Source organism: Artemia sp. Qi Xiang Cuo, chromosome 8 (assembly GCF_049724085.1).
Source record: "Artemia sp. Qi Xiang Cuo chromosome 8, ASM4972408v1, whole genome shotgun sequence".
NCBI lineage: Eukaryota > Metazoa > Arthropoda > Branchiopoda > Anostraca > Artemiidae > Artemia > Artemia sp. Qi Xiang Cuo.
The window spans coordinates 56,588,536-56,611,702 of record NC_142801.1 but is presented as its reverse complement, the minus strand read 5'-3'; the positions used below and the strand labels follow the sequence as shown (position 1 = coordinate 56,611,702).

Here is a 23,167-nt window from a genome sequence, read left to right as displayed (position 1 = left end):
TGTTCTAAAGTTGTGCTTGGTATTCCCCGAGGCTCTGTTCTTGGGCCACTTGTGTTTTTATTTTAAGACAACGACTCTATAGTAGCAAGTGGTTCGATGTTAATTGATCCTGCACATTTCGATTTGTTCCAACATCTCCCCCAACAATCACTGAAAGTTTAATTTCGATAACATTAGCCTTAGTAATACTAGTACTAGTAGTAGGAGTTGTAGTACTCTTATACGTCTATTTATTAGTTCAACATCACCTCAACATGGCCTGATAGGTTAAGCTTAATACTTTAAGCGGTTTTGTTTTAATTGCTGTGGCGCGATTTTGATAACACGCATGAACATAGTATTGTCTTATTTAATCCAAAGTCTCTCACTACAATATTTTAAAGTTCCACCTTATCAAAACTATTAACATTCCATCTTAGCAATAAAAGTAGTAGTAGTAGTAGCATTGCTACTAGGATTATGACTTTTATAATATATAAATATATTTGTTTTTTATTATTTTTAGGGCCGGATGCCGAGATTTGTGTTTGGATTCATGGCCTTTGCCTCACAAATGTAAGTGTAATAGAATTAATAATCAACTTCTGTTTTTATTGAAGGACATTTAATAGGACCTCTAATAATTCAGATTATATTCTTTTCATTAGTAAAGGAAATGGTAGTGAGAGATGCAGCTGCATTGTAATTTTTATCTTCATTTGTCTATGCTATTATGTCTTACCCATTCATCTAAGCTGTATTTTGTTACGCAACCCTCGTTCATCTCAACCTTTCCTACATTCAGCCCTGTCTAAGCTAACCTCCATTTAATTCAACCGCATGCAAGTCAGCTCCTATTCAACTAAATTTTCATTCATTTTTACCTTCATTCAACCTTTTCTAACCTTGCTTACCTAGCCATCTGTAATGATTGACTTGTAACCTAACTTAAGTGGAAGGGAGTTGAGTTAAGAGTTTATTTATTCATTAATCAATTTGAAACAGAGAAAACACTTTATCATAGTCTCCCCCGCAAAGCTCTTTTGTCAGAAAAAAAAAATAGGAAATAAACAGAAAGGAAAAAAATCCAGTGTAATGCATTCACACCTTCAAGAGATTCAACGCAAACACAACAAAAACAAAATCCATAATCCAGTCACCCACGTCAACAATCCCAAAAATCACAAGTTAGACAGATGATTACTATAGGATTTCAACAATCTCAATTAAACATCCCTCCCATCCGGAGACATTAACTTTGAGAGAAACCGAGGCAAACTTAACTATTAACTAGATATTCTCGAACATACTTTTGAAAATACCGAGCGAGTGGCAAAAGCAGCTTCGTGCAGACTCTGGGAGTGTGTTCCACGTAATGTTACAAGCTAAGACAATATTCATGAACCATAAGATATCTGGAAGCTAATGGAATTAGGGAAATTGTAAGTTGATTTCTCAGAAATAAAAGACATATTACTACACAGGGATTCAGGAAGCTGGTCATGATACTTTAAAAATTTAAAGAAGCGCAACACAGAAAACAAAGTGACTTCAAGGCCAGCAAGGGTTTGCTGGGTTTGCTCGTAGTAAATTTTTGAAAGTAGCTTCCTTGACGAAGAAAAGTTTGCTTAAATAAACAGAATAGTATGAGATATAAGACTGAACTAGGCTGTAGAATAGGATACCAAGAATTTGCCATGGAAATATGTGCGTTTTTAAGGATCCCGATGCTTCTGGAGACTTTCATTTTACTCGCGTCAATATGAAACTTAAAAGGAAGATCTTCATCATACAAAATATCTAGGAATCGAACGTATCAATTCTTGAGTCTACTAAGGGCAACGTGTGTATTTCATTTAAAGACGAAGGAGCCTTTAAAAATCTTAAAAAAACCTACTAAACATGACTTTCCAACACTTAAGGTAAGGTAATTATCATCGGTGCTGTTCTATTATCTGTAACCCATGCGCGATAATGTACAGTGAAGATACTAAAGAAACTAGTCAAACAGGTTTTTTTAAGGGAGATTTCCTGTGTTCAGGATTGAAAATAGTGTTTGATCAGTGTGGTTACAATATTTAAACTTTTGTTTTTTGGGGTTTAGGGGGAAAAAGGTAACTAGGTTAGGTTAAGTTAAGTATTTAATATATGCTATGTTTTACCCCCATTCTTGATGTGCAAATATATAGCTGAAATTTGTTTCTAAACTATTATTTTTTCATCCTATTTTGTTTTATTTCATTAGCATTAACCCAACTTCACTTCTCGCGTGGGTTACAGATAATAGAACAGTACCTTAACATCAAACCCCTGAGTAACTCTTTCAAAAAGGTTAATCACATTTGAATGGACATCAGAATTGATTAATTGCCATCTTTCTTAAGGTGTTTACCGCCTGCAGAGAATTCCTTATGATAAAATGATGATTCGACTCTCAGGCAAAGTGTATTGTAAACTATTCTATTAGCTTTGATACGTTGAAGTTGAGAATCATGCAAAGATGGCTTAAAGGAACTTTAAACCGTCCAAAAATTATTTTTCCTCCCTCTTTTTAGGAGTCCAGAAGTCATCAAAAAATTCAAACGGGTTGTTTTCTACGGTCCTCGATTCAATTGGGGTGCGTCACATATATCCAAAATAATTTCTTTTAAACAATCATAAACATCTTGAAAAGAGAATCTACATAAGATTCATTTTCAAAAATACTCCATGAATGACTCATTATTTGTGACTTATGAATAACCAACTCCTGATCATCAAATTTTAAAGAAGACAAGGTAATTCCCTGGTGCCTCGTAGGTATGGAATCAGAAAAATCTTTCATGGACAAAATAGCAAATTGTGTTTGTTGTGCGAGTTGGAATTCATTCAGAAGGTAATGTGCCACGAGCAAGTATTGCTGAAAGAAAATTCTGGGACCATGATAATCTCCGTTCACGTAAATTACTGTTGAACGTCACTCATAATGACAAGTTCACATTAATACTGTGGGTTTCTTCCAAAGTCTCATCAAGAATCTTCAGGATAGATGGAACAGATGCACTAGGAGATCAGTTTATATTACCAATGTTTTAATTGGGTTTTAATCATGCTAAAGATGGATTCAAAAATCCCTTCTTCACTTTTGAAAGGTCATCTCTTACAGAGTTCGGAAGTTACTCCCAAATATAAACAGCAGGGCCATCTTTAGCCATCCTGCTTCAATTCAAATATTCCATCTTATACCCCGAGGAGATGCAATAGAGACTCAGTTTGTGGATTGAGGAAATTTTCCCAAAGACCAATAAAATCAAGGTTGCCACCAGAGCTGTATCTAGGATTTTCGTTGGGGGGAGGGGAATATATTTTGTTCCTCCAAAATATGTTTTCATATATTTATCAGACATTTTTATGAGTCAGACAAACATTTCAAACCCACCTTGTTCTCTGTTCAAACCACATTTTATAGAATTATCCAGTAAGTTTATCGCAGATCATTTCTGGTCTTCATTCTCGGTACGAACAAAAAACTCCTCCCACTTCTTTCTGCATTATCGGGTTAATCTGTTTCCGATTGTTACCAACTAAGCGCATTATTCGTAATAGCGGGTTTCGACTTGTTTCTGATTGTTTCGCGTCTGACTTGTCTACCCGTGAAAAGATCTGATGCCGCTTATGTTTCTATCTGCAAAAACGTTCTCTGGAGCACTCGCACCTTGGTCCGGGTTTTTATAATGGGTGAGATAGGGAAAAATCATACTGGATAATTATATAAACTGTGGTTCAAACCCACTATCCCCTCCCCTGAATAAGACCTTCGTTGTCATTACACACTTTTTTTTCAGCTCATTAAATCAAAAAAAAACCTGAACATTTAGCTGAAACGCAAACATATTTTGCATGTATTACTCTTTTTATTGTTGCAGTTTCTATTATCTTACGTGACACGTCAAAAAGCTCTTGTGTTTGTTAATATGTTGATTTCTATTCAGTGCAAATGTTTTTAAGACGACCATTTGGGATGTCGGAGGGGATTTATTCCTGAAACTTACATAAGAAAGTACTCAACAATTTTCTAAGGTTTTATGGCGATGGGATGAACGCTGAAGTAATTTCTGTCAAATGAGGATTGTTGTGCTGTTGGAAATTTGTTTGTAACGTAACTTTAACACTACGTAAACTCGTAACTATATACGTAAACGTGAATTAGTGGAATTAGGGAATTTATAATACATGAGTGTACTTTTATCTGTAAATCTGTTAATATACATTCGTATATATTTGTTGTTATTTTCTTATCGATGAATATATTTTGTCTAGGTGATTCTTCGGACTATTCACTTTTTAGTGTTACTCTTTCCTGGGGCGTTCGAAACATCTTTGCTGAGGCAAAATTGGGTGATGATTCTGCTGAGTACCCCAGGCCTAGTCTTTGCTGGACTAGGACTAGGACACCCTTTTTTCTGGAATGGATTTCTGGTAAATATCATCATTTATTTTTCATACATCATTCATATAACATTTCCTTTCTTAGAAGAGTTTTGACATTTACATTTTTTTACAGTAGCCCTTAGAAAATCAAGACACTTGTATGAAGAAGTACTGCAATTCGAGAACAGAAAAATGTTTGCATTTTTGGAAAAAAAAAGTTTATACTCTTGATCATTTTCAAAAATATGCATTTCCTTGAAAAATATGACTAAAGCATAACGCACCTCAGTCGACAGGAGATTTAGAACAAGAGATTGACTTACTATTCTGTAAGAGAGCTCAGCTCCTACAACGCTCATTGGAATTGAAGTTGCATTCATCTGTCATACACAATTAAAAGTTATTTTCTGGTAATGACGGTTACTGTTGGCGTTAATAGCTCCATATATTTCAAATTTGGCTAAAGATCCCTTATGGAAATCTGGAACCTGTGACTCCAAGGATAAAGAGTAACATCAAATATGTACCAAGCTTGATTGAGAGATTTTGATCATGTGCTTTTTTGACCGGAATAGTGTCTACGATTTCTTGTTTTTGGTTTCTTCAAGTTCTTCAAAATATATACCTTTATTTTGATTGTTGAACCAAAAATTTCTAAATTAGTAGTTTTTCCTTATAAAAAAAAAAGGTATCCATGGATGTTCTGTTGGAACTGGGTTATGTGGATTAGTGTTCCTTGGATTGGCAGCTATCCATTTCCTACACTAACCTCAGTATAGCGTGGGGAAACAAATATTTCTTGTTCTCTTTTTGTGTAGATAAGAATCGTAAACTACTGAATTTCTCTCTTGCCTCTTCATATCTCTTTCTTTTCCTCGAAAACTTTCTCTGTCTGTCTATCTTTCTTGTTGTTTTACTCTTCTATACGGCATTTTCGCGTTATATCGCTAATTTTAAGACCCTGGCAAATGGTTTATTTACATTCTATTTTGTTCTTTCGCTTATGAATATTTCTTCTTTTTCAGATCCATCTAGAAATTATCAGAGGGCTGATTATTTATGGATGTTCGGTTGGAGCAGGCCTATTCGGAATAGTATGCTTTGGTTTAGCGTCGATCAATTTTTTTTCTGTGTCCGGATATTTCTTTTTTCAAGATCACTTTGTTCAAAAATACTGTGAGTTTCTTATTTGTCTTCTCTCTCTCTTTCTATCTCTCTCCCCACCCGTCTCTTTCCACCAATTTCTCTATTTCTGTCTCTCTTTACCAACATGTTTTAATAATCATAACGTAGATGTTGTGGCATTGGGCCAATGCTGGTGCTAATCTGAGTACCGCGCAACTGGGTTCCCTATTAGTTTGTCTTTGATATCTATATATATATATATATATATATATATATATATATATATATATATATATATATATATATATATATATATATATATATATATATATATATATATATATATATATATACCCAAAACAAGTGCCAAATTGAGAGAGGAATTTGGGACAATATTTGAGGGCGCCCACCCGCCCAGAGTCTCGGGCAAGTGACCCAACAATTTGAAAAATTTGTGAAAAATTGTAATTTTCTCAGAATGTGGGACTGAGCTTAGACAACGAATGGGTACTATTTGAAAGATAAAGATGGCTTTAAACGTTTGTTTGCCTGTTATTTCAAGCAAATTAATGGTCCTATGTCAATTTTGAATTCTTGGTCAGCATGCCTGAGACTCTAGGCAGGCAAGCATTTTCAAAAACTAACCTGACAAGTATGTGTCCAATAAGAGAGTCATGCATACTCCTGCCATTTACCCGTGCCCCAGCCATTTAAACATTTGCCTCTCAATTACTTGGACAATCTTTCTTGGCTTTTCTCTGTCTATAATTAGCCATGTCTTGATGCAAGCGAAATGCGAAATGACGAATATTTTCGTAGGTGACTATTTTAAACCGGTTTAGTTACATAAACACAAACAGGAATTTGTGATTGAAAGAAGTGTAACATATTTATTGAAATTGATTATTTGGAACCCAAATTTCAATAACGGAAAGTTTTATTTAAATTATTCACATATTAATGTGAAAACCTCATATTCATATGATGTGGTCTCTTACTAACGAAACCATGCTAGGCAAAATGTATACAGAAGTGCAGCTAGGGTTGTAAGTTTGAAGGAGGGATTTAAGGAATGTGTTGACAAAATCGTCGAGTTTGCTGACAAATACCAAAAAGCTAAATAGGTCAATTTTTTCATCCCCCTTACAACACCCCCTATTCCCTTAGCTGTGCTCCTGACTGAACAGCATGGTTTTAATCGATAAATCTTGGATCGTTCAGCCACGCAAGGGAGCATTTATTAATTAGAAATGTATGGTTCATTGTATTCTTTTAAGTTGTTTTTGTAGAAGTTGTACGTTCTTGAACTTACCATTGCATTTCGAACATTGCGAACCGCCACTAAGTGCTGGATAAGCAAAATTACCTGAGGAAATCTGGCTCCATCTTCTGGATAACGAATACAAATGAATGTGCATTGTCAGTTTAATATACATATACTGATATTTAGTAATCAAAATGTTAATATTATTTGATTTTTTAAAGTTATAAAAGTAAAAACATTTATATTTTTTCAGTAAAGTGCAAATTTTGTTCAGGCCCTGGGAAGGCATAGGGGTTTTTCGCCCAGCTTATGTTAATTTCTGCTCGTTTTGATTTTGACTTGGTTAATTATTGTAATTTCTGTTCGTTTTGGGTTTCATTTATTTATCAATGCTGATTTGTGGTAGTTTCACGCTTGGTAGATCATTTGATTTTCGTTTGGTCATTTTCTCTTTAATGGGGTTCTTTACTTTTCTTTGAAAAACTTATTTTGTGGAAAAAGTTTTTTTAATTAATTTCTGTTCGTTTTATATTGACATAGTCTCTTCAGGGAAAAAGATAATAATACTTTAAATCTTTTCGTTTTTTAACACTTTATAGTTTGGCCTGCTATTTGTATGCCGAAGAAAGATTTTCAGCAATTTTTAACTGCATACACCCTTTAAAAATCTGGACACAAATAGCACTGTTTAATTTAGTTTCATAACTCCTCTAGTTGACCTGTAATGGAAAACTTGATACCATTCGCAAAAAAATCTGTTTACTTTCTTTGATAGGTTTTATACACTTTCGGTATTTGGATGTGGTTAAATTTTAAGGGCAGAAGTAGCCCCGAACGTTTGAACATAATACCCTCAGTCGTTCTTGGGATACTGCTGAGATGCCTTATTGGGAATTAGCATTATCACAGTGCATTTTGATTTAATCTTTAGTCAACAGTTAGTTTTTAAACAAATAAAAATTGGATTTGATGAAGACTAAAATTTACTCTATAAATCATATGCAACAACTTTCTATATAAACCTTATATGCCCCCAGGGCATAACTTACAACCCTTACACTGAGGACTCTGAGGGAGCTACTATCCTAAAAGACCTAATTTCCAGAACTTTCAACTACGTTGAACAAAATGGATATTTAAAAATTTGATTGGCTGTCTTTTGGGAAAAGGTGGGCGAGAAATGGGGGGTTAGTTGCCCTCAAATCACTTCTGACTATTAAAAATGGTACTAGCTCTTTGAATTTCAATCGAATGAGCCCTTTTTCAAGTTTCTACGATAAAGATTTCAATAAAAACCTTATATACCCCCAGGGCATAACTTAAAACCCTTGCCCTGAGGGATGTGGGGGAGTGTCCTCCTCAATAACATATTTTCTATCTGAAAATCAACTACGCTGAACAAAATGGCTATCTCAAAATTTTGATTGGATGTGTTTGGGGGAGTGAAGGGCGTGAGGGGGGGGGGGCTAGTTGCACTAAAATCACTTTCGCCTATTTAATAGTGGTTATAGCCCTTTGAATTTCCAATCGAATGAGCCTGTTTTGAAGTTTCTACGGCAACGCCTTCTATAAAAACCTTATATGCCCCCAGGGCATAACTTAAAACCCTTGCCCTGAGGGCTGTGGGGGAGTGTCCACCTCAAAAACATATTTTCTATGTGGAAATCAACTACGCTGAACAAAATAGCTATCTCAAAATTTTGATTGGATGTGTTGGGGGGACTGATGGGCGTGGGGGAGGGGGCTAGTTGCCCTCCAATCACTTTAGACTATTGGAAGGGTACTAGCGCTTTGAATTTCCAATCGAATGAGCCTGTTTTGAAGTTTCCACGACAACACCTTCTATAAAAACCTCATATGCCCCCAGGGCATAACTTAAAACCCTTGCCCTGAGGGTTGTGGGGGATTGTCCTCCTCAAAAACATATTTTCTATCTGGAAATCAACTACGCTGAACGAAATGGCTATCTAAAAATTTTGATTGGATGTGTTTTGGGGAATGATGGGCGTGGGGGCGCTAGTTGTCTTTCAATCACTTTCGACTATTAAAAAGGGCACTAGCCCTTGAATTTCCAATCGAATGAGCCTTTTTTGAAGTTTCTACGACAATGTCTTCTATAAAAACCTTATTTGCCCCCAGGGCATAACTTAAAATCCTTGCCCCGAGGGTTGTGGGGGAGTGTCCTCCTCAAAAAGATGTTTTCTATCTGGAAATCAACTACGCTGAACAAAATGGCTATATCAAAATTTTGATTGGATGTGATTGGGGTAATGATGGGTGTGGGGGTTTGGTCTAGTTGCCCTCCAATCACTTTCGACTATTAAAAAGGGCACTAGCCCTTTGAATTTCTAATTGAATGAGCCCTCTTTGAAGCTTATACGACAACGCTTTCTATAAAAACCTTATATGCCCCAAGAGTACAACTTAAAACCCTTGCCCTGAGGGCTGTGGGGGAGTGTCCTCCTCAAAAAGATGTTTTCTACCTAGAAATCAACTACGCTGAACAAAATGGCTATCTCAAAATTTTGATTTTGAGTGTTGTTTTTCCTGATTACAATAATTAACCGAGTCAAACTCAAAACGAGACCAACATGAGTTGGGCGCAAAACCCCTATGCCTTCCCAAGGCCAGATCAAAATTTGCGCTTTACTAAAACAATACAAATGAATGTCCATTGTCAGTTTAGTATACATATACTAATATTTAGTAATCAAAATGTTAATATTATTTGATTTATTAAAGTTATAAAAGTAAAAACATTTTTTTTTTTCAGTAAAGTGCAAATTTTATTCTGGCCTTGGGAAGGCATAGGGGTTTTGCGCCCAACTTATGTTGGTCTCGATTTGAGTTTGACTCGGTTAATTATTGTAATTTCTGTTACTTAAAACCCTTGCCCTGAGGGTTGTGGGGGAGTGTCCTCCTCAAAAACATATTTTCTATTTGGAAATCGACTATGCTGAACAAAATGGCTATCTAAAAATTTTGATTGGATGTGTTTGGGGAAATGATGGGCATGTCGGGGGGCTAGTTGCCCTCCAATCACTTTCAACTATTAAAAAGGGCACTAGGCCTTTGAATGTCCAATCGAATGAGCCGTTTTTGAAGTTTTTACAACAACGCCTTCTATAAAAACCTTATATGTCCCCAGGGCATAACTTATAACCCTTGCCCTGAAGCTTGTGCGGGAGTTTCCTCCTCAAAAACATATTTTCTATCTTAAAATCAACTACGCTGAACAAACTGGCTATCTCAAAATTTGTAGTGGCCGTGTGTGGAGGAATTATGGACGCGGAAGGGGGGCTAGTTGCCCTCCAATCACTTTCGACTATTAAAAAGGGCACTAGAACTCTCAATTTCGAATCGAATGAGCCCCTTGTGAAGTTTCTATGACAACCTCTACCATATAAAGGACCAAACTCTCAAGGAAAAAGTAATAAATAGTACATTGTGCCAGCTTCGTTTTTATATGCCCTCAGTGCATAGCTTGAAACACTTGCCCCGAAAGTTGTGGCGATTGTCCTTCTCAAAAATATATTTTCCATCTGGAAATCAAAAACGCTGAACAAAATGGCTATCTCAAAATTTTGATTGGATGTGTTTGGGGAAATGATGGACGTCGGGGGGCTAGTTGCCCTCTAATCACTTTCGACGCTTAAAAAGGGCACTATGCCTGTGTATTTCAAGTCGAATTAGACTTTTTTTATGTTTCTACGACAACGCCTTCTATAAAAACCTTATATGCCGTCTGAGCATAACTTATAACCCTTGCCCCGAAGCCTGTGGGGGATTTTCCTCCTCAAAAACATAATTTCTATCTGAAAATCAACTACGCTGAACAAAATGGCTATCTCAAAATTGTGATTTGAGGTTTTTGGGGGACTGAGTGTTGTGGGGGGCTAGTTGCCCTCGAATCACTTTCGACTATCAAAAACGAAACTAGAACTCTCTATATCAAATTGAAAGAGCCGCCTTTGATGTTTCTGCGACGACCCCTTCCATATGAAGTGCCATGCTCTAAAGGAAAAAAAAGTACATTGTGCCAACATCGTTCTTATATGCCCTCAGGGCATAACTTAAAACCCTTGCTCCGAGGGTTGTGGGGGATTGTCCTCCTTAAAAACATATTTTCTATCTGGAAATCAACTACGCTGAACAAAATGGCTATCTCAAAATTTTGTTTGGTTGTGTTTGGGGGAATGATGGGGGTGGGGGGGGGGCTAATTGCCCTCCAATTAATTTCGACTATTAAAAAGGGCACTAGCCACTCCAATTTCCAATCGATTGAGCCCTTTTCGAAGTTTCTACGACAACTCCTTCGATAAGAAGTGCCCGACTAAGAAGAAGAAGAAAAAAAAAACAAATTGCGCCCACATCGTTCTTTATTTAGGCAGCGCTAGGGCGCTGCCTATGATTATGATGATTTAGCCAAATTAGTCGTTTTTACTCTTGTGGGGGGATTTTGACCATAATCACACATCAACTGTGATACTTCCTCTGATCTTTGTATCTCTTTTGGTTAATAAAAAAGGAAGAAAAAACTAGAGCACTAAGGGACCTCTTAAATTCATAATGACATCAATATAGCTAGGTCATCAAAAATAACTTCAACTAACTTTTTTTTAGTGTGTTTCAGCTACTCTCTTAGTTTTCAGTGGTCTACATTCTTTTCTCATAGGTTTGCATTTTTCTTATAGATAATGGCGAAGAGGAAAAAATGGAAAATTCATGCACGTCAATTTTGATTTGTATGGGAACCCTCGTGCATCGAATTATTGGGAACGGGGATGGCCCTCTGAGCATTCTTCGGCCCGTTAGCATGAACGTAAGTTTAAGTTATATAAAACCAATCTTATTGTGTACACTAAAATTTACCTTTACGGGCTTTCCTCGAAGCAATTGTCTTTATAGTGTCTTCATAGGAAAGCCTTGAAGCCATATCAGGTTTTATGTACTCAAGTTTGTTAGGCGCTGCTTGACCCTCCTGTTTTTAAGATGGTTATTATTTAACTTTAATTTTGTTAGAGATTCCTTTATTAGTAGCAGCTGATTAGGATATAATTCAATACGTCTTCAAGGTGATTGCTCATTTCGGATAGGCGTCTTGTGGACTGTGTCGGTATATAGAAGAAAAAATATTATGTGGTGTTAATATCAACTGTTTTTTTTTGTGATCACTAGAAACTTGAACCAAATGTTTGACGAATGTTTGATCTTTCATGGGAAGTTGTTATTGATGGTTTCACGCCCCTCTAATATCCAGTAATGTGAGGTGTACCCTAGGGTAGCATATGTATAAGTGTGATCATAAGCTTCAGGTCATTTCCACTATTTGACTTTTGACTCAAAAAGAAATAAGTTTATGTTCCCTCCACGACAAGAAAAAAAACAGCCTCTTCTCTTGAATAATGTAGAAAGTTTAACTATTAAATAGATTACGAGTGTCACCACTTTTGAGCAATGCACTTGAGAAGGATCTGCAGTAAGGGATACTATAGATACAGTGAACAGAATATTTTGCTATTGGTAATTTTGCTATTTTAGTAAAGTTTAATCAAATGAACAGCACAGGAAGAGAAAATAGTGTCTCGTTGTGGTGAAGCATTTTTTGCAGACATCAAGAATCCTGAAGGCATATAATGACATGTGACGAAAAAACATTTATAGTTAGGATAAAAGAGATTCAAACTTAATAATGTTTAGAAGAGCTGAAGCTAGGTAAACCAAGCTGAAAAACATTACATGGGACGCGCAGAGGGCGATGATTTGTGTAACAAAAAAATCTAGTTTTTAAAAAACTAAGAGATTTCTATTCTAGAAATAATTTGAGGCTCTTGAGTGATGGACCCGGGTTGGTTATGAAAGCTGGGTCAGTTGCTGACTCGGAAAAGAAAATTATCGTTCAAAACACCTTTTTTATCATTGAAAGATTCAATATAGATTCAGTATATACGAGTACTAAGGTTCTTATTAATTCCAATGGGGGGGGGGGTATTAATGTCTATTTTTTTCTGTGAGTTGACAGCTTCTGTCGATGATTTTTATGAGTCTTAGAACTCAAAACCCGACTAAAAAAAATAATATGCACCGACGTAAATTCTTACTAGACAGCTAACAATAGGAGGAGCTTACTTACTTGTACATCCAGCAGGACATTAAGCCAAAATTTATTAGCTCTCCTTGATGCGTTGAAGTTCGTAGATTTTTCTTTCTAGTGTAATATTTCTCATTGTAGAGGTCATAATCTGCTGCGTCAACGAGTGCTGAAGGGTTGTAAGGTTATTGTTAAGACAATGGGTGTCTTGCCTTTCTTTATTTGTGTTTCTGTGTTTTGAGGTTTTTATTTGTGATGTTGTTCCATACCCTTGATTCGATTAAAATTACATAGTTTCTTGCTCTTTGGTTTTTAGGATCCAAACTACATCTGGCGTTTAGTATACGATGTTAGTCTGAGGTTTTGCACTACAATGCTAAGTTTCAGCGTGATTGGATCTGTCGTCTATGCTGGGCTAGCCAAATGGCTAAGCCCAGCGCAACACGAAAAATCACCTTGCGCAACACGAAAAATCTCGGAATGTTTTATATGCAGTAAGTTTTTTTTTTACATTTCATTTTATTTGACCATTTTAAGTCTTATAGTTATAGTTGTACAAAATATGAGTTGCCTAGGATACATGTTCTTTTTTTACTTAGCTTGGGAAGTATTAGCACACCAAACTCTCTATTAAACTCTGTATGTAGGCTAAACCTCAGAATCAATTGATTTGCTAGTCACAATAAAACAAGATTCTTTTTGCTCCAAGTTTTCTTCGTGGAAAATGATAAATAGACTGTCATATCCTTTATTTTGAGATTCTGAAACCATCTACTGCTTTTGTTTTTATTTCGATAGTATATGTTGAGGGTAGATACCCTAATTATTTATCAGATAAATATTATAGTATTCCTTGTGCAATTTTACATATTATATTTAACTTTTGTTCAGGTGCACTACCCAACTTCTCACAAATTCTAAAAGAAACCTAAAAAAATTTTTAAGTTGCCAGTGCTTGGATGTCACAGTCTAGTTTAAGCATAGTAATCTATCTTTAACCACCCTACTCAGCTCCCAGCTTTTACTGCTTGCTAAGATTGGGCAAGAAGAGAACCATAAGATACCCCAAAGAATGTATCGGATAAATTCCGATACACTTACGGCAAAAATCTTTTGTGACATCAAAAGTTTAAATTTCTAACTATTTCTGAGAGTGAAAAAACTGTAAATAAGGCTGCTAAAGTTTATAAAGAACGAAAATTTTAAATAATGTTTCCCAAAATATATCGGAAAATTGTAAGAATGTAAAGGGATTTGAGGTTTACCTGCTCTCTTTCCCACATCTCCCAAGAGGCTCCATAGCTCTGGGTTCAAAATTAGTAGACAACCATTTTTCTCCAATTGTTTAACGGTCAAAGAAATATACATTCCACGTATGACATGGCCAGTGCAGCCCCAGTCCCTGAATTATGCCAAGTGCCCTTTATTCACAAATGGTTTACGTAAAATAAAGTGGAGGGCTTGATCTTGGCTAGGAAACTTCATAGGTTATCTTTTTAGCCAACAAATGACTGCACTTTCCTTGGGAGGGGGAATTTCATGGACTTTCAGTAGTATAGGTTTCGATGCTTCGAATTACTTTTATTCCTATTCTGGCATCGCAGTCTTTTTTTCAATCTCCGAAGTTTAAGAATTTTGAAAATTCTATTATTCGTTGAGCTAGTAATATTTTATGAGCTCATTTCTAAGAAATTGACTTGCTCTTTGCACATATTTTGTTTCCCTGCCCCCTCCCCACCCCTCTTGTCCTCTTGCCTAAACCCGCGCAAAGTGTAATTTGACCAACACAACAGCCATAGAAAAATGTACAGAAAGCTGAATCTATTTAGCAAAAAGCTGAAAGTAAGAAATGCACAAGTCAAGCTTAATTAGTGAACCTTCTATTTTTTTTTTTTATTTAGGCTTGAAAAAATATAGCTGTGGGAAAACCGAGTTTAAGCGGCATATTTCTACCCAACATGACATTTGGCGCTATATCGATTTTGTTAATATGGTGCTAAATAAGCAGGAGCTCGGCATCATGAACGCAATGGAACGTTACATCTTTGAATTGTATGAAGTAAGGCATATTTTCGTTTAAAATGTTTCACTATTTTACTACTACCTTTCTCTCTCTCTCTCTCTCTCTCTCTCTCTCTCTCTCTCTCTCTCTCACTCTCTCTCTCTCTCTCTCTCTCTCTCTCTCTCACTATCCCTCTCACTATCTCACACTCTCTCTCTATGATTCTGGTCAGCTGCGATTGGTCAGCACCTCGAAAGAAATGTACATACGCAGAGGCTATTTTATGTGTTCTTTTTTAAAAGTCCATTAGTTAATAGTTAATTCAGATTTTGTAATCAAAGAAAGAGCAACAGTTAGTGTACTTGCCTTTTACGGTGCCTACATTTATGTTCTCGTCTAGGTTATGGATTTGGGAATTTATTTTCGACTTTGTTACAGAAGGGCTACTTATCCTATATTATGACTGAACTATCTTCTTCAACAACAAATATTTGAATAATTGGCTTTAAAGGTTAAGCCAGTTTTTGTATCTAGAGAACTACCGGTTCAGTCACACTGGGGGGTTTTCTCCCTCAGTTCTGTCTAGCACGGAGTGTGGTGGTTTGAAGTGGCGTGTAAATAATAACGTCTGAAGGAGGCTCCCAACGAGAAGTTTTCTCCTTCCAAGAACGGTTCGGTAGGCTATTAGGACACAACGATGCAAGCCGTAATTTATGTAGGCTATTCCATTTGAAGGGGAGAAGTTCGTGTATCTTCATCAAGCCCAAGCCCGTACATCAAGCCCAATCAGTATTACGTTATTCAAATTAAAACGAGCAAGAATTACCATAAAGAAAAGTAAAAAGCCACAATAAACTCCAAACGAGTAGAAGTAAATTCCTATAATAATTCAACTTAAAATGACCAAGAATTAACATAAAGAAAAGTAAAAAGCCACAATAAACTCCAAAAGAGCAGAAGTAAGTCCTATAATACTTCAACTTAAAATGACCAAGAATTAACATAAAGAAGAGTAAAAAGCCGCAATAAACTCCAAAAGAGTAGAAGTAAGTCCTCCTGTGTTGCGGAGTTACCTCACCCAGTGCTCGTTTGCAATTGAATACGTATTATCATCATATCATTTTATGTTTGAAAAAAACCGAACAAGTAGCTGTCCCAATTGAACGTATTCGGTCCAACACGCGAAAGTTTGTTTGGAATTATGACCCTCTTTTGAAAAAAGTGAAAAATCAGGCCAAGCTATGGTTACGTATTTGGATTGCTTGTGGGCGTCCCTCTCGCGGTACTGTTTTTGATATTAAACGTAAAACGAAAACGGCTTATAAAAGACAACTGCGGTCCGTCCGAGAAGCTGGAGTTAATTTTCCAAACAGTTCGAAAGAGTGGAAGTTTGTGACGAATTCTTCTAAGTTTACTGATTATAAGAGTGATAATATTCCGCAATCAGCTTGGATCCAACATTATTCTAATATTTTTTCCCGTGTTAGTTTCGCTGTACATAGCTGATATTACCAACTCCTTGCTAAGTGCCTTCCCGACAAAAAGCAACAAAAGCACGTCCCTCCTGTGTCAGCTGATATAATTACTGATTCGATCAGGCGGCTGAAGTCTCAGTTTATTGATATTGATGGTATAAGTGTTTTTCATTTACGGAAAGATTCTCGGGAACTAGTAAAACATTTACAGCTACTTTTTCAAATGCGTCTTTGCTGTTCTTTAGTGCCTGATAGTTTCCTATGTCGTACTGTTACCTCAATTGTAAAGAGAGGAAAAGATGTAAATAAATGTGATTCTTATAGGCCTATTACTGTCGCCTGCAATATTAGCGAACTTTTTGAATATGTGCTTCTTCCTTATATTATTGATTTTGTGAATTATGATGCTAATCAGTTTGGATTTAGAAAGGGGATTTCTTGTCAACATGCACATCGGGTGCTTGCTCTCCTTTTTAAGGATGCACAAACGAAAGGTCAATCATTATATATATGTGCTTTAGATATATCTAAAGCTTTCGACAGTGTTGTGCACCCTCAGGCTTTTTATTCTTTACATCAGCTTGGTATAAACCCATCGATTATTTCTCTGCTACGTTTTTGGTATTCAAATTCATATGTGAGATTGAAATTGAATGGATGTGCTTTTGGAAATATTCCTGTTAAATGCGGGGTTAGGCAAGGAGGAGTTCTTTCGCCTCATATTTTAATGCTTGTATTTCGAGTGTGATTAATAAGATTCCCTCCAGTTGTTTTTTTGGTTTTTTGGAAGTGTCTTATTTAGCATATGCTGATGACCTCCTCCTGATTAGTTGTTCCAAAAGGAGGCTTGAACGCAATGTTAGCATGGTTGGATCTATGCTTAGTGAAATAGGCCTATTATTAAATACTTCGAAATGTGAATATCTACTCTTCAACGCTGTTAATCCCCCTGCAACTCCCCTTGCTTGTAACACCTTTATGGTACCTAGTTTCCCTGTTATCAAATGGTTGGGTATTTCCATATGTGAATCCGTAGGAAGCATCTTACGTAAATTTATTTGTGATTCGAAGGATAAGCTTAAAGCTGGTTATGCGAAAATAGTTGCAAACCGTGAACGTTTTAATAGGCATGGTCTTGCTAAACTTTACTGTAGTTTCTGTGACCATGCAATTTTATCCGCTTCTTGGCTGTATCCGCTTTTTACTAATCATGATCTGAAACAAATGAAGGTTAATTATTTTAGATACTGTAAGTTCCTATTGTATTTGCCACTTGCTGTGCGCACTAGGCGCCTTGTTGGTTATTATGGTGCAACAGCAATTCTATCCTTGCTTGAAACGGTGCAAGTAAAGATCAGTCAGGATGCTAGTTTTCGGTTGGGCCCACATCACTGTCTTATCCGTTTTTTTTTATTAGTGATTATATTTGTGGTTAGATTGTCGTTGTTCTTTTTTTTTTTATTTTTTTTTTTTTTTTTTTTTTTTTATTTGTATTACTCCACTATTTTACATTTATTGTACAGTGGGTTAAAAATAAAATAAATAATAATAATTCAATTTAAAATCAACAAGAATTACCATAAAGAAAAGCAAAAGCCACAATAAACTCAAAGCTAGTAGAAGTAAAGTCCTATAATGATTCAACTTAAAATGACCAAGAATTACCATAAAGAAAACTAAAAAGCCACAATAAACTCTAAACGATTAGATGTAAAGTCCTATAATAATTCAACTTAAAATGACCAAGAATCACCATCAAAAAATAAAGAATAGTCAAACTAAACATTAAGATCACAAATATTGATATAGCTGAATAAATAAACGAACAAAATTGCAATAAACAGGAGTTTGGCGAATATGGCCGCTTTACTGCCGCAAAATATTTCTTCTTTTTTTTGAGAATTGAATTATCAGTTCTAATTTAAATTTTCTAAGGTTTTCTGAGCGTCGTCTCTCATTTTATTTAGTGTAACTATTGTATGAATTTAGTTCGATTTGAAATCAAGTTTTAGAATGTTTCTTGAACTAGGATTTTTATTGTACAAGTAATTTAAATAATATGCTCGAAAGAACTAAATAATAGAAAATATTATCTAGAAAATATACTTGAAAGAACTCTTCTTGGAGAATGTCCAAAATATTACATATGAAAGAAAACGAAATAAGGGGAAGGTTGAAAACGAACTTGGAAGTTTATAGTGTTTTTAATCTAGTTTAACCTTAACAGCGTTGGTTTTCTTGGACACATCCAGGATCAAACATTCTGCCTTTTCAAAATGAAATGTCCTTCATGTAAACAATATTTTTTTTTTTATTATTTACAATCCTTACCCCAAGGCTATGAGAGGAATGGAATACCCGGTGGCATACTTTTTAAACTTCTTGAATATTTTTAATGAGAATGGCTTTTCTAAAATTTTGACCAACGTCGAGGGGAGCCACCAAAAGCTGTATTCAGGGGGATGCTACTGGGTTCGATTCCCCATCGAAATTGTTGTTCATCTCGTAAAAAAGTAATGAAAATGTGTATAAGCAAGTTTTGTATGTGTTTTCTTATGTTTTGTTGTACCTCTACCCCCTAAAACTTACCCCCTTTCCCCAAAAAAGTATGGGTAAGCCCTTTGAGCTACATTACTTTTATCTTCTGATTCCTCTTTATTTCATATTTTTGTTCCATTGATTAAATTATCTTTGTATTTTCATTTTAGGACGAGAACCTAACTTGGATCCCCCAAAAGGCGATTTAGTTTCTGGAAAATCCACCATGAAACACGGTCTTGATACCCGTTTGAATGAATTTGAGTCAATTAAGATCGATTGTGTGTTGCCATCTCCTGTAATAAGAATGGCAATGATACCATTTTGACTTGCATAAATATGAAGTATTTATTGATTTACAAATCATTTTACCAGCCATATACATTAGCTTTTCAGCTTTGGTTGAAGATAGAAATTCACCCATTTATTTAAAGACGTTTATTGAAAATTGATATATTGATATTGATAAGTAGGATCTTGATTCCCCTTTCACTGGTCTTGAGTCAATTAAGATTGATTGCGTATTGCCATCTCCAGTAATAGGAATGTCAATCAGACGAATTAGAGCGAATAAACAGTAAACTTTTATATTTTTTTCAAGCATAATTTTACTGGCTACATAAGCTAATCTTTCAACTCCGGTCCAGAACAGAAATTAACCAAATGTTCGTCCTCCCACATAAATAATTAAGTTCATGTTCATTGTATCAACATCAGCCGCTCCAGTAACTGCAAATCTGGCGATTGAAGCCAAATTCAAGTTTTTTCATAACCTCGCCTTAAATGTTTCTTTTTGGTTTAGAATAGAGAATACAGGAAGGGTAAACAAGTCAGAAGTTATGCTAGTGTCGAAAAGGAAATTCAAAAGAAAAGTAAAAAAAGGCGAGTTTCAAAAAACTAAAATTTCCCATTTCATTCCTTTATTTACCCTATATAAGACGGCTGCTTACTTGTCTCTCCATATATTTTAATTTGCACGAGGGGAAAGATGCGTCAATTGGGAAGGCAGAGGGTATGTTTTTCTGGCTTTTCCCCCTCTGGCTTTGAAAAATACCTTTCTTTGGTATTTTCATTGAAAAATGGCTTTTTTGTTATTTTCATTAAAAAATGCAGCAAAATTGCCCTTCACAAAATTTTGAATGATGAATTTTATCCTCTTCCCCTTCCCTGTACATTTTTGTGAATATACGTCACTGGGGGGAAACCAAGAGAGCAAAATTATGTCACGAGTAGGTCTACCAGGGAAAAATCAGCTAGCCTACTTTTCACGCCAAAACTTTTCCTAAGCTAATATAATTTGGATTTTTAATATACCAAATATATTCAAACCAGATTCTGACTAAAAAAAACCTTAAAAGACACTGATTAATTATTACTTGCTTAGAAATCCCTGCTTTAACCTTATAACAGTCCTGATTAGTTTATATCGATTATGCAGTTTCTTTGAAATCATCCACTATTTTAGTAAAGTCACTACGCCTTGCACTGTCAATAATGCTAGCAGCTCTTAGACTTTATATTCTTTATGTTCCCTAATTCCCTATATTTCCTTATTCCCTGTGTTTCCTATCTCCCTATATTTCCTTGTTAAATCGTCAAAGACTTCCAAGTTCTTCCATTCCTTTGGTTTGGAATAAGTGATCCAAGTATTTTTTGGTGGATATTAATGTATATAGGTTTGCTACTGGTCGATATTCGGCTGCAAAAATTTTTGACCTTAGTTCCCAGTTTTGCTTAGGAAGTAGAAGAGATTTTTTTTTTTTTTCAGTCAAAAGAAATTCAAATAGAAGTGTGATAAAATTCACAAATTTATATGTTTCCGCTTTTATGTTACTACTTAATAGCAGAATGATTTGCATTAAGTTTTACTTTTTGTTATGCTTTTTGTGCTCAAATTATATAGGCAAGATTAGGAGCATTTTTGGCCCCCTCCCCCTAGATTTTGAAAATACCTTTTCGGGTGTAAAATTTCTTCTTTGGTTGAAAAATTGACAAATTCCCCCCCCCCCGAGATTTAAATGCTTTTTGAGATGCTTCTTGTGCTAAAATTACGTATGCAAGATGGGGGGGGGGATTTTTGTCCCCTCCCTCTAGACTTGAAAACTCCTTTTCGGGTGCGAAATTTTTTTGGGTACCTTCATTGATAAAAATTTAACAAGTTTGCCCTCCCCCATAGATTTAGATACAAATTTCCCCATTCTTGTAAATTTGTTTTAATTGACGCTACTGGTTTTGTCCCAAGAAAAATACAACAACAAGAAGCTCTTTGTCAATGGTTGTTTCTCTCCTGCATAATTTGTGTTTCGTAGCATAATGCCAGTTGAATTTGCTCTTAACGGACTCAGTACCACCAGTGAATTAATTTGGCCTAGTCCCACGCTTTTTCACAAAATGTTATCACTAAAATCTTATGTTTTACAACAAATAATAGAAAATAAAATAAGGTTTTGCTAAAGAAAGATCGATCCTTAAGGTTTTGGACGTAATTTCGGTCGCATAAATCAAATTTCTTGAGTTGTATTAAAGATAAGGATTGCAAGGGAAAGGGGGACTTACCGGAATTAATTTGCGTAACAGAACTGTACTGAAATATAATAATTTCCATATTCATATCAAATAAACTCTATTGGTATTGATCTTAGCTATTGATAACTATAATATATTATTTCTTTTTTTGCACTGTCCTGCAGTTTCGTCGTTCGGGGGGATCTGTCCTTTGCACCTCAGGAATTTTGTCCCCCCCCCCCCTAATTTGGAAAAAAAGAAGTGGTATTACAATTGAAAAAGGGCTTAGTGGCGTAACCTCATTTAAAAAAGTTCACTCCCCCTTAGACTTATGAAAAATATATTGTTGTTCCCCATTCTAATTTCCATGAATTGACACCACTGCTGTCCAGTCAAATGGATGTTGCATCTAACAAAATACTCTTTATAATAGCCTACATTTTGTAAGAGTAGGATAGGGAAAAGGTTGGTTTCTACAAAGAAAAATATATGCATTATTGTTTGTTATGTTTCTTTGATTTCACATTGCAAAGGTTGTGAGGTAGGATGACTTAATTTATGGCGTTTCTGTTAGTTCTTGTTTGTGTGCAATATTTATTTGCAGACTTTTGTCTTCTCATGAATTTTAAATACTTTCTCTTCCATATATATATATATATATATATATATATATATATATATATATATATATATATATATATATATATATATATATATATATATATATATATATATATATATATATATATATATATATATATATATATATATATATATATATATATACTTGTAATATTATCTTTCTTTTAATATATATTTATGAGTTTAATGCACGTGTATATTCTGAATAAATGAGAATATTATCTACTTTCTTCCTCAATGTTTTTTTTAGCTAGAACAAATAGACATCAGGTACTCACATGATGGTAAGACGGCTGACCTTACTGATTGTCTTATCGGAAACAGAAGACTACCAGGATCGATACAACTATATATACTAATAGGTATATAGGTACGATACCAGGGTATATAGGATTCCTGTTGTTGATTTTAAAAGTAAAGATCACCGTCTAGTAGTTGCTGGGGTTAACCTAAAGCTAAAATTAAGGAAGATTCCTTCCAGGAAGCCAAGACATTGTTGACTCCAGGATGAGAATTTGAGATAAACTTTCCAGGAACAGTTGAATACTAAATTGGAGAGTTTAAAATTTGACAATCTAGATGATGAATAGAATAATTTTAGGGAAAAAATTTATGAAGTTGCTGATGGTGTCTTAGGAAAAAAAAGTTGGGGATGCAGCTCGGAATGAGTGAAAATTCTTTATGTTTAACAGAGAGGAGGAGGGGCTTGTGTAAGAATTATCTGAGTGATAGGTCACATGAAAATAAGAGGGATGTAAAGAAAGTGAAGAAAGTGTGAAATATGAATTAAGGAGGTGGGAAGCGGAGTCCATGGATAAAATTACTGAAGATCTAGAATATTCAGCCAGACCGCAAAACAGGAAAATATTGTATTGGCATGTTAAAACTGAGAGGGAATAGTTAATCTGGACTTGTCTCAGTTAAAGATAGAAATAGTGCTATAATTAGTGATAAGAAAAGAGTTAAAAGAGATAGGCAGAATGTTTTGAGAATGTCCTAAACCGTGTTAAAGTTACAAGAAATGATAAAGAAAAGAATGAAAAAGTTATCTCGTGGAAAATGATAAATATACTGTCATGTCTTTTATTTTGAGATTCTGATACCATCTACTGCTTTTGTTTTTATTTCCATAGTAT

The 23,167-nt window shown here is 35.2% G+C and overlaps 1 protein-coding gene across 1 annotated transcript in view; it reads left to right on the top strand.

The window, feature by feature from the left end:
• The window catches only part of LOC148949594 (uncharacterized), a 29,290-nt gene extending 9,896 nt beyond the window's left edge, over positions 1-19,394 (top strand). Inside the window, exons 4-9 of the mRNA XM_089092736.1 lie at positions 506-555; positions 5,415-5,565; positions 11,473-11,600; positions 13,186-13,363; positions 14,771-14,928; positions 19,055-19,394. Of these exons, the coding sequence (XP_088948862.1) occupies positions 506-555; positions 5,415-5,565; positions 11,473-11,600; positions 13,186-13,363; positions 14,771-14,928; positions 19,055-19,093 (704 nt within the window). The 3' untranslated portion in view covers positions 19,094-19,394. The remainder of the gene's footprint in view (positions 1-505; positions 556-5,414; positions 5,566-11,472; positions 11,601-13,185; positions 13,364-14,770; positions 14,929-19,054) is intronic.
• Positions 19,395-23,167: the final 3,773 nt, after the last annotated feature.